The 12,816-nt window shown below is 36.7% G+C and overlaps 1 protein-coding gene and 1 long non-coding RNA gene across 3 annotated transcripts; both read right to left on the bottom strand.

Moving 5' to 3' along the window:
* LOC105178701 (SKP1-like protein 1B) lies at positions 7,197–8,118 on the bottom strand. Its single transcript, XM_011102231.2, has 2 exons — positions 8,089–8,118; positions 7,197–7,976 (listed from the first exon to the last, which is right to left on the bottom strand). The coding sequence occupies exons 1-2, from the start codon at positions 8,116–8,118 to the stop codon at positions 7,446–7,448; spliced, it is 561 nt and encodes a 186-aa protein (XP_011100533.1). The 3' UTR covers positions 7,197–7,445.
* Positions 9,266–12,434, bottom strand: LOC110013260. 2 transcript variants are annotated; one of them, XR_002288431.1, is made up of 4 exons: positions 12,307–12,434; positions 11,681–11,892; positions 10,266–11,558; positions 9,266–9,924 (listed from the first exon to the last, which is right to left on the bottom strand). It is a non-coding gene; the product is annotated as an uncharacterized LOC110013260 (long non-coding RNA). The 2 variants fall into 2 exon arrangements; XR_002288430.1 differs by having other exon boundaries at positions 10,266–11,892.

Raw genomic sequence — 12,816 nt, 5'->3', positions numbered from 1 at the left:
CTCCTTCATGTGAAAATTAGTTCTATACTTCTTCAAAAGGGAAGTTTTTGTAGTTTTGTATATGCCAAATGTTACAGGAATCCTAAGAGAGTCTTGTGGGAAGAGCTTAAAAGACTATCCCCCAACAAGGTTCCTTGGATTTCAACACTATGCTTCACACACATGAAAACCAAGGAGGCACTATCAGTAGCTTGGGCTCTATTGAGGACTTTAATGACATGGTCCTGGAGAGTGGATTAACTGATGCAGGATTTGAAGGGGAGCCTTTCACGTGGACTAACAAAAGGGTTTGGAGGCGCTTAGATAGAGTCTTATATTCTCAAGAATGGGCTGAATTATTCAATTCCACCAGAGTTTCACATCTCCCCAGAAGATTGTCAGATCACCATCCTCTGTTAATTACTGCCATTAGAACAGAGGAAAATGTTCCTTCCTCTTTCAAATTTCAGCATATGTGGATTATGCACCACAACTTCCAAGATATGGTTAAACAATCCTGGGGTGCCCCGATCCAGGGATATGGTATGTATAGGTTGCAACAAAAGCTATATAGGTTGAAGGATCACTTGAAGCAGTGGAACAAGGATAATTTTGGTAATATCTTCTGTAGCACCCCCTACTCGCTACATCTAATTATTATTATTTCAACCTTTCTTTAATCAGAACACATTCTATAAGTAATTCTCTTTCAACTCGTAAAATAAATTCTAATTTATTAATAATATATATATACCACAAAAGGCATTAGATATCACCAAAAGTTTATATTTACCCTCACTAGATGTCCTCATGTACATAACCTCAAAGAAAATCATACAACAACTTTAAACACAAATCCCGATTAAAGACCAAAATATTTAACAACCCTACAATAAAAAACTCTGGCCTCAGATGTCACGGCTGACCCACCTAATAAGAACGATAGCATAGCTCAAAGTCCAATGTAGCTAGTCAGTGTGACCTATTCCCTGAAAAGTACGTGGCAAGGAATGAGTTGCCTACTCAATAAGTATAGCTGATCAATATATATATATACACAGAAAAAAATTCATGTACATGCAGTCACACCGACAACAATCATTCGTCATACAGCAACATCAGATATAAGCAGTAATACATACTGACAACTGTAAACCAATCCACGACATAATATTCATTTGTTATCATTTATTAGTAAAGGGCCCCACTTACTCTAGCTGGAGTACATCAGTCAATGGTTTTCGCCGGCCATCATCATATCATATACAACATAGAATACCCGTTGTCTGATATCCCCACACTCTTTTACTCCAACTGTGTAGCAATATAGCACAGGACATCACAACAAACATGGTATCCCCACACCATCTCAGTGTGTAGCTAACAACACAGGATATTCCCTACTGCCCCGGAATACCCCGGTATCCTACGCGCCATGGTACCTAGCTTAAATCATATATTTCTCATATCTCATTATCAATCACATTATCATCAATCACATTTTCATAAACCATTGTCTGTGTTCCCAACTAGGTAAGCATCACCTTTTATTTCAACTCACAATCGTCATTCTATTCTTTACAATAATCACTTCCTCAATAACAACTCCCAATTTGATTTTATCAACAATCAATTATATGATTATCACATAATCATATCCCGCATATCTCTACATTACCATCACATATCACATATCACATAGTAACAATTTCACCAATATTATGGTAATCTAATAAATAATCCACAACTAATTATATAAACAATCAATATACGAAAGCCACGCATAATATTATATAGCCAAATCCACGACCGCAATCCAAGAAATCAATATGTATAACATATACAATACTACACATATAGATATATATATATATATATATAAAACCAATTAGCTATACTTACCTTATATCCCAAAATGTTTCTGTTCTACGAGGGACTGCTCAACCCTCTACCTTGTCGTCACGTCCTATAATAAATTTTAATATGTATAATCAATATATTTAATTTACCAAATAATTCATAAGAATTCACTTAATCAAACCCCTTATATATTTATAACTATCATTTTTAATAACATTCGTAAATTATATTACCACTGAAACCTCATTTTTCCTCATTAATAACATAATATTTCTAAAATATGACTTCCGAAATATTTCTATAAATTTTCTGTCAATTTATCGTTGCTATATAATTTAATTAGGCAACAATACATAGAATTACATATTTGGTTAATCATTCCGTTGGAATTGTGTACATTAGCTTTAATAATAATTAAATCTAAGAAATCTAATATTTTAATTATCCAACTATATCATTTTTATAACAAATGTGATATTTAATTCGGTACTACTTTAAATAGTCAAACTCGTAAAATACTCCGATTAAATAGTTTACCGCTCAAAATAAACAACATTTAATAACCGGAGTAATTAAGAAAATAATTATACTAATTAATATGAATTAAAATAGAAATTTTTCTACCTCGGTTTTTAGTTTTTCCGCGAGAGGGAAGGGTGCAACTTTTTCTTTAATTGTGTGTGAATGTGTGTGTATTGTTGTGCATGTGCCCACCGCCTCACTTCAAACTCTCTCTCTCCTCACCCATTATATATATATATATTATTTATGATATATATATATAATATTATTATTTTATTTAATTAATTAAATTTTTCTCAAAATACCCATTACGTCCTTCCTAATTTTCTTAATTAATATAATTTGCCCACAAACATTATAACGAACTCCAATTTAATCCATTCAAGTTTTATTATATCCCAAATTCAATCTATAATTTATTTACTAATTAAATTTAAATTTTTAATAATTATCAATTAGTCTCCCAATTACGTGAAAAATTCTACGGACGTCATATCTTCTCTCTAGTGGACCAAGCCAAGGCCGCTGCAAATGAAGCAGAGAAGCGGTTTGATAGGCTGCCATCCGAAGCCAATTTGATCAACCTAAATAGACAAAATGTTGCGCTGGTCCATGCTCTTAACCTTGAATCTGAGTTTTGGAGGCAGAAAAGCAACTGCAAATGGCTTGAAGCGGGAGAAAGGAACACCAAATTCTTTCACACCTCTATCAAGAAGAAAAAGTTGAAATCCAAAATCTTCAGAGTGATAGACAATCAACAAGAAATTACTGACTCTGCTCAAATTAAGGATTTTGCTGTTCACTTTTTTGAAAGTCTCTTATATGATATCTCTACCACCTCTCTTCCTCATGATTTTCCATTCCAATTTTCTCAAATTCATCAAGATGTCCTCCTTAACCTCTGTCAAGCTCCCTCCCAAGATGATATTAAAGATGTAGTCTTTTCTATTAATAAAGATAGTGTAGGTGGGCCTGATGGATTCTCTTCAGCATTCTATCAAGCCTGCTGGAATACTATCGCAGAGGATGTCACTGAAGCTGTCATGGATTTTTTCAGGGGCACCCCTATGCCCAGAAGCTTCTCTGCCACATCTATCATTCTTTTCCCTAAGAATGACTCCACCCAATCCTGGTCTGAGTTCAGACCTATCTCCCTCTGCAATGTTACCAATAAGATCATGTCCAAGCTTCTTTACACTAAAATCTCCCAAGCTCTTCCTGGCCTCATTTCCCCATCTCAGAGTGCTTTTGTGCCTGGTAGGCTGATTGCTGACAATATCCTTCTGGCTCAAGAAATGACACATCATCTTGACATGATACATAGCAAAGGGAATCTTATCTTAAAATTGGATATGTCTAAGGCTTATGACAGGGTGAACTGGAAATTTCTCTATGTGATTCTTGAGAAGATGGGTTTCCCCTCCAGATTTATTGTCCTCATCAAGCACGCTATCGAAAATTATTGGTTTACCATTCTGGTTAATGGAGAACCATCTGGTTTCTTCAAATCTACTCAAGGCCTTAGACAATGTGACCCAATTTCCCCTGCTTTATTCATCCTTGCTGCAGAGGCTCTTTCTAGAGGGCTTAATCACCTTTTCTCACAGAATCCTGATATGTTCTATCAGACGGGCTGTAAAACTAGAGTGTCTCACCTGGCCTATGCGGATGACTTCATCATTTTCACCAAATGTGAAGAACACTCTCTGACCAAATTGATGCAATTCCTGGAGCTATATGAAGACCAATCTGGCGAAAAAATCAATCACTCCAAGAGTTTCTTTATCCCTGGTAAGAAGGTCAATAACATTGCCCACAGAATCAAATCCATTACAGGCTTCAACCTCAAGTGTCTCCCTATCACCTATCTTGGAGCTCCTCTGCATAAAGGTCATAAGAAGAAAATTCTTTTTGAACCCCTTATTGACAAAATCAGAAACAGGATCAGTGGATGGGAGCATAAACATCTTTCACAAGGGGGCAGATTTCAACTTATTAAAAGTGTTCTTTCCTCTATGCCTGTATATTTTCTTCAAGTTTTGAGTCCTCCTATTGGCACTCTACAGAAAATTGAACAACTTTTTGCAAAATTCTTTTGGGGATCCACTGCTGACCACAGGAAAATTCACTGGGTTAAATGGGCTTTCGTCTGCTATCCTTGTGAAGAAGGGGGCTTGGGCATCAGAAACATTAGAGATACTGTCACAGCTTTCACTCATAAACTCTGGTGGCGGCTGAGACAAAATAATTCTCTATGGGCCAGCTTCACTATCAGTAGATATTGTAAAAAGTCTACACCTACCTCTACTAAAGCTAAATCGAAGGACTCTAACATTTGGAGAAGAATTTGTAGCATCAAAGCTATCTCTCAAGAGAACATTTTTTGGAGCCTTGGAGCTGGTAATGTATCTTTCTGGTATGATTGTTGGTTCCCTGCAGACACCTTTGATTCCCTCATACACCCCAACAAAGCGTCTAATGCCTTGGTCAAGAAGTTTTGGACCAACCACACATGGGATATTGATAAATTGAAGGAAGTTGTTCCTCATCATATCATGGAACTTATTTTGCAGACCCCCATTAATCCTCAGCATCAAGATTTTATGCATTGGAAACCATCCCCTCACGGCTCCTTTTCTACTAAATCAGCTTGGGAGATTACTAGAGATCACAAACCTTCCCTACCCATCTTCAAAAATCTCTGGTCCCCCCTCGTCAGGCCTACCATTTCTATCTTCATTTGGAAAGTCCTCCATAACTGGATACCAGTTGACAACAGACTCAAACAAAAGGGCATCTCTCTGGCCTCTAGATGTGTTTGCTGTTTGAAGGAGGAGGAGACTATCCCCTCACCTTTTCCTTCATAACAAGGTTTCCCTTGAAGTCTGGAGCTTCTTTGCCTTCAATTTTCAACTCAATATTTTAATCACAGAAAATTTTTTCATGATCCTTCAAGCCTGGAGAAGCAATATACTTCACATCAGAGATATTCTTCCTCCGTTGATCATTTGGTACACTTGGATTTGCAGGAATCCAGCCATATTTGAGGGGGCTCCTTTCAAAGCTAATCGTATCATCTCACAAACCCTCAATTATCTTCATCTTCTCGGTAAAACCAACCTCATGAGAACTATACACTGGAGAGGGGACAGATCTGTTGCTTCTCTTTTTAAAATTTCTCTCCCCCCTCATAAGATATCATCCAAAATCTCTATTGTTAAGTGGATTAAGCCAGATAGGGAATAGTTCAAACTGAACACAGATGGGGCCTCAAAAGAAAATCCAGGTGTGGCAGGAGCAGGTGGAATCATCAGAAATCATCTAGGTCAGGCCGTCTTTGCATTCCAGGAACACCTTGGCCTCATCTCTAACACAACAGCAGAATTAAAAGCTATATACAGAGGTGTTAAATTGTGCATTGATAGCAACATTAGAAAAATTTGGGTAGAAATAGATGCCAACATCGCCATCAAGCTCATTTCTCCCCCTCCCCCCCAAGGGCCATGGCACCTTCAGAATTTGTTGCAACAAATTAGAGAACTTCTATCCCAAACTGAGTTCAAGATATCACACATCTTTAGAGAGGGTAACCAAGTGGCCGATTATTTTGCTAACCAAGCATGTTTCAATCAACATCTCACCATTCTATCCCCTGATAATATCACAGGTATTCCTAAAGGTTTGATTAAACTTGACGCCTGCTCCTTTCCTGCTATTAGAATTAGAAGCTCTAGTACCTTTAATTTCAGTTAAATTTTTTTTCCATGAAATTAGAGGTACTTCATTACTGCTTGTTTCTTTGCTGATACGTGTTGTGACCAATGTCTCTATGGATACCTTTGGCCTGTTACTTCTGCTATTTTTCTTTGTCTAGTTGCTTGTTGTTATATCTTTTGTAGGTTTTTTAAACCCCTTTCACAGGTTTAAAGGCTGCCAGTCATACAAACTTGATTTCCACGTTAATACTAATGTTCATTATTTATCCTTTTAACATTACACACACTCTAGCTTGGCCTTTTTGTACAGATTTATTTGCAGGTGTTGTGCGATCCATGATGTGGTGGGATAACAAAAAGCTTTTTGACTCCCCGTAGTTTTACTAGTACACCTGTTCGAGTCTTTTATTGTAAGGGAGTAGTACTCCTCGTTTATTGTTAGCTCTATTTGTAAGGGAATAGTACTCCTTATTTATGGCTTTGTTAGAAATTTTGGGGAGGTAGCTCTCCCCGCTGTAACTATTTTGTGAATTTTAATATAGAAGGACTGGGGATTCTGAAAAGCTCCCCCCACCTCTAGGTGGTTTTTGTTAAAAAAAAAGAAAAAAATTATGTTAAAAGACTCATCGTATGGCTTGGATATGCAAAAATTGAGCATGTGCGAAAAAAATACAACAAACAAGCTGATGTACTTGCCTAACTCGCCTCGATACTCACCACGTTTGAATGTAATGCTCGTGTTTTGATTCTGTAAGAGTTGGGTGGTACTGCCAATTTTCAATGATGATGACTGTGAAGAAGAAGAAGTTCACACTACCAAAGTATTTGAGATAGAAAAGGAAGCCTAAAGTACGAGAAGGTGTCTGATAATACATGTTGAAAAAACAACATCTAGAGACGTGCAACCCGGTTCATTCCTACAAAGACACACTTTATAGGCTTTCATTTCATGGGGTGTTCTTACTTTGCCTGAGTGAAAGCGAAGGAATCCAAACCATGGAAGAAGCTTATTTAGGGGTACGTGGGGCTCATCAATCGGCCCAAAATTGCACTTACGTATAAAAGAGGATGTGCTACTATTGGCCTACCGTGGTCAAAGATTGCTTAGGTTATCCAAAAAGATGTCAAACATTTTAATTCCATGCTAAATTCATTCACCAATGGTCGAAATTGTTACACCCAACAGCTCCATCATGGCCATTTGATGCTTGGGGCTTGGACGTAGTAGAACTATTGACAAAGTCTTCTGAAAAATAGATAAATAGAAAAAGCAGTAAATAAATCCAACCTAAATCTTCCAAATTAATTAATTCATAAAAGAAATGCATTCTTTTTTCAATTTTAGAAAAAGATCATCCTTCAAATAAATCAATCGTCGTCATCGGATTCAACACCTTCCCAAGCCCAGGCGTGATCACGCTTAATCTGCTCCTCCTCTTCAGGCGTAAAGTCGTTCTCAATGCAGAGCGTTTTTCTCACCCATTTCACGCTTTTATTCTGCATCCTATTTGCAATCTCCTGGAACACCAAATCCAACAGCCCTTTAATGTCGAGATAGTTAGTTGCCGATACGACGTCGAATAATACGCTCATCTCCTTCCTGACGACAAACTCCTTGTCAAAATCCCTCTTTTCCTCATCGGAGACGCCGCCTTCGGTGTGTTTGGTGAGGTAGCTGATGACCCTTGCTAGGATTCTTCTGTCGACCAGCGGAAGCAGAATCTTGTTCAGCTCGAACCCCTCCTCCAGAATGTGCTTAATGGTAACGGACAACACGACGACAGATTTAGGGACTTCGAACTCTTGGCCGTTGGAGGTTCTAAGGGTCAGGGTTCGGGTTTTCGTCTCTGATCCTTCTGGGTTTCCGTTGTCGATCGTTTCTGCAACTGGAATTTCGTTCTAAGTCGCCATTGAAGAGGGATGTCATTCAAAATCTAGAGTTTTTGTTGCTAAATATATGGTTTTTTCGATGGTTTTCTTCTGCTGGACATTTATATATCTTGGTTGCAACCAACTTCTTTTCCAAGTAGGTTGAAGCCATACCCGTCAAGGAAGTAAAGAAGGAAAATATTATTGATTTCATTCGCATCAACATCATTTATGGCTATCGAGTTCCTCGCTACATCATTACTAATAATGGGAAGCCTTTCTGCAATAGCCTAACAGATAAACTCACTCAAAATTTCAACTTCAAACAAAGAAAATCCTTTATGCATAATGCGGTTTCAAATGGACTAGCTGAAGCATTCAACAAGACTCTGTGCAACTTGCTGAAAAAAGTAATTGTCAAATCAAAGAGAGATTGGCATGAACAAATAGGAGAAGCTTTATAGGCCTACAGAACCACTTATTGCACACCTACTCAAGCAACTGCTTATGCATTGGTATATGGCATAGAAGTTGTCCCTATTGAGAAACAAATCCTATCATTCAGAATTGCCATTCAAGAAGTGTTAAGCTAACAAGAAAATGCACAGTTGCACCTTGAAGAGTTGGAAGCTTTGAACTAAAAGAGGTTAGAAGCACAACAAAAATTCAAGTACTATCAAGCTTGTTTCTCAAAAGTATTTAATAAAAATGTGCAGTCTCGCTCCTTTCAAGTTGAAGATTTGGTGCTTGTAGTGAGAAGGCCCATCATTACAACTCATCATACTGAAAACAAGTTTACATCGAAGTAGAATGGTCCCTATGTTGTCAAGAAAGCCTACACAAATGGTTCCCTAAAAGTTGGTCGCTGAAGATGGCTTAAAGATTAGCCCAATTAATGCGAAGTTCTTGAAAAGATATTATGCATAAAAGAGAAAAGGAAGTCGTTCCATTATGCACGAGTCTAAACTGCATGTTACTCTTGTTCAGCATGAGTATAAATTGTATACAACACCCCCTCTAAAAAAATTAAAAAAGAAAATTCGAATTTGTTTGAACTACGTTATGACTTGATCCCTTCATGGAGTACGTAGGCAGTTCAGATATCTTCTAAATTAAGTCACAAGTTTGTGATGAATTATGTTATCCCAAATTAGATAATTAATTCATTTCAAGTCGACAAATTTGGAGTTAGGTTATTTTGTATTAGTTGGTTCCATTTCAAGACTTATTTACACAAAAATTGCAAGGTAGAAGGAGGAAAAAAGAAAGTGTAATCTCAAAAAGAAAAATTGGGGTTCATGACTTTGAACAGAAACATGGAAACTCAACAAGGAAAAAAGTCTAAATAAGTCCAAACCAAAAGACTCCAGCTCTTAAACTGTTTTTTAAAGACTTCCAAATTTGACCTTGAAGATTTCAAATTCTCAACTAGTTCATCATCTAGTCGGGTGGTATTCTCAAGTGCTGCAATTTTCTCCTCAATCTCATGAGCGTTATGAAGAAATTGTCTTTGCCGCTTCAAAGTGGCACACAAGTTTGTTTCATTATTCCTTCCAAATCAATAATCTCCTTCTTAATGCGCTCCAACTAGTCCATAGTGGATCGGATTGATCTTACTTTATCATAAGCTAGCAAAGAACACGTTCAATTATTTTTCTACTTTTGAAGTGTCAAACTTTTGAAAGCTATTGGATTCAAGAATCAAACATCATCTTCGATTCATGAGATGAAGTCAATTGGAGTGCTTGATATTTTCACAAGAAGATCACTCCACATCTTTTGAAGAAATTTCTTTTGATGATTAAAGGACGAATCTCTTGTCTTCAAATACCAATACTGCAGTATGGCTAAGAGATTGCTTTTCTTTAAGTCCCATTCCAAGTGCAAGAGTTGTAGCTAACGAATTAGGCCCCAAAATTGATCCTTGTCTATCTTTGCAAATCTCGTCATCTTCAACATCTAGGACTTCATCTTCTAACTGCAACAACATGTTAACTTAAGTTAGAAAGAAAAGAAGATTATATTTCTCAAAATAAAGGAAAAAGTAAAAAATAAGGTAAATTACAACAAGCTTCCCTGATGTTTGGTATAACTATGAATACTCCCTTGTTGTTTGAAAAATTACCAATTCCTCCTGATTTTTTAATAGTAGTCTAACAATTAGCTCAATCCCCTAGATTTTCATCCATTTACAAAGTTAACAATTTCATACCCCATCTAATGATTACATAATTTCATCAAATATTAGGGGGGTATTTGTAATTTTTCAAAGGGTATTCGTAATTATACCAAATTTCGGGAAAAGTCGTTATAATTTACCTTGACAAACGACCTCTTTGAAATTCAACATGGATAGCGCACGGCCTAAAGCATCATCATCAGCACAATGTTTGTCGGCTTTGAATGGTAGAAATCCCTTTTCGGTCTCTGCCCATGAATAACATGGTTGCTACTCCCACTTTCTTCCATAGAACAAGAAGAACTTTTTCACGTACTTGGTTCAAGAGGCTCAACAACTTGAAGATTACACTGGAAGGAAGAGATGCAACATACTCACAGGGCACATCTTGAATAATTCCTTTATCACATTATGTCTTTTTAGGAGGAACCTTACTCGAATTTGAAGCAAGCAACCTTGCCACAGTTTCTTCAAAGTAGCCATGAGTCTCGGCCCACCATTTTTCGTACGCCTCTGAAGAGAATTTCTTTGAATTTGGGGACATACAAGGAAACCACACTTTTTCCATACTCTTGGATGAGATGCATAAACGCCAATAACGAATTCCACCTTCCTAAGTTGCCTCCCGAATGTCTTATAAATTTCTAGCACTTCTTGAAAGAATCCAAATTGTTAACTGAATCAATGAGGGTTGTAAGACTCAACAGAAAACGGATTGTCTTGCCGTAATGAAGGTAATTTGAGCGGATGGCCATGAAATATGCTTCCTCAAATTCTTTGGCATGTCTATCATCTACGAACAAGCAGTCCTTGTCCTTCGTAATCATATTACAAGTCCAACAGAAAAAATCACCTTCATAAAGTCTTTTTCTCAGTTCTTGTGGATCGTAGTATTTTGCATTCCCTTTAACTAAGAAGAGCATCATTGTGGGCCTATGTGCACCTTGCAAAACTTGGTAATGAGTCTTGAAATATTGTATTATCCAACTACATATGAAATGAATAAAAAATGGAGAATAGAAATCTTATTCAAACTTTTGTAAATACTTGCCAAGAGAGGAACAACAAGACCAATGATCAGCTGCCATGGCACTTTCACTTTGAAAGTACTTGGATGTATTGAGCCAACATCATCAATGGGAAGAGCAAATGTGCAGAGCCAACATACCAAGTACCCTGCTAAGAATGTTTTTTTTTTTAAAACTTCCTTCAGTGCCAAGCTTCGACAACAATGCTTCATCCACAATGGACCAATGGCCACGTACTCCAAAAGTTCCACAGGGATTATGAGTAGACTTTGGATGCACCACCATGATGGGCCCACACTTATCAGAACGCCTTGATGACATTAGAAACTTGAGCCTTAACTAGCTTGTGCTCGCACCAATTAAGGGTGTCGTCAGTCTACTCCCAAAATTCTTTGATGTAGCAAACTAGCAGGCAAATTAAATAGTGTCTCCCCATTAGCTTTCCCTTCAATAAGGAGCTATCCTAGTCTAGGTAGAGGACTTGGTTCATTAGAACGACAATGATGAATTTCTTGTAGAGACCACACCTTGAAAGTCTTGCTCAATGGAAACTCTTGAGAGCACTGCTCCATGTAGAGTGGATTCATCAATCTCAGTCATTTCTTCACATATCGACTAATAAGAGGAGCATGAGTCATCAAAGTTGTCCCCTTCTTCGCAGATTGCTTCTCGTTATCAAGAATAACCAAATATTGCACTCCAAGAAAAGAGATATCCTTGAAATAAATCATTTCGTAATCTATAAAAAAAATAAAAAAAACAAAAAAAAAGATGAGTTAGAAAAAAGAGAGATACATGTTTCTCTCGTAGATTCAGGGAAAAAAAGAGAGACGAAAAGAAAAGACTAAGAAACCAACTTTGTTTCAAAAAGTAAAGTAGAACGAAGAAATAAACAAATAAAAATCACAAAATGAGAAAGACCGCGTGGGTAATCTTTAAGAAGCCAAGCTTTATTTTTCCAATACTACTTGACCTATAGTAAAATAAACAGAGAAGGTAAGGAAAAATGAAGCGGAAGTGAAAACATAAATTGCAGTTTCTTTCAATCAATTCAACAATCAAGTTGTGTACAAAGTTATATCATAAAAAAGCCAAGGATGTGAGAGAATTTTGCTGCTGCAAATGCTCACCAATAAATCAAAAAGAGACTTACAATGTCTTCTCTCTATCAGTACAACCACGGTAAGTGGCAATAATTGAAGGTGGGGGATGATCGTTTTCAAGATGATTTTGTAGTGCTCTGAAATCTTCTATTTCTAAGGATTCATGGAAACTTTTGAAGGGAATTTCCAACTTCTAATTATGTTCTCAGGTGGGTCGTAAAGTATTTATCTTGTCAATACTACAGTTAATTTTGGGGTTAAATCCATTTTGACCCCCTGTGATATATAAAAATTTTATAAAGGGATTATATCAACAATCCCTTTATGAAATTTTTAATATAAACAATCACCCTCATGTTACGAATAAATAATCACACCGCCCCCTGGTCAATTTGAGCCTATTTTTTTTAAACACAATGACTAAAATACCCCTTCTAGTCAACTAGTCAAAATAAACTTATTAATATATAATATTTTAATTTATAATAAGTAGAATTTAATACTATTAAAATATATTTATAATATATATAATCATAATTTAAAAAAAAATTAAGAAAACA

This window comes from Sesamum indicum, linkage group LG16 (genome assembly GCF_000512975.1).
Source record: "Sesamum indicum cultivar Zhongzhi No. 13 linkage group LG16, S_indicum_v1.0, whole genome shotgun sequence".
NCBI lineage: Eukaryota > Viridiplantae > Streptophyta > Magnoliopsida > Lamiales > Pedaliaceae > Sesamum > Sesamum indicum.
Note: the sequence above shows the minus strand (reverse complement) of the source record. Positions and strands in the feature narration are given on the sequence as shown.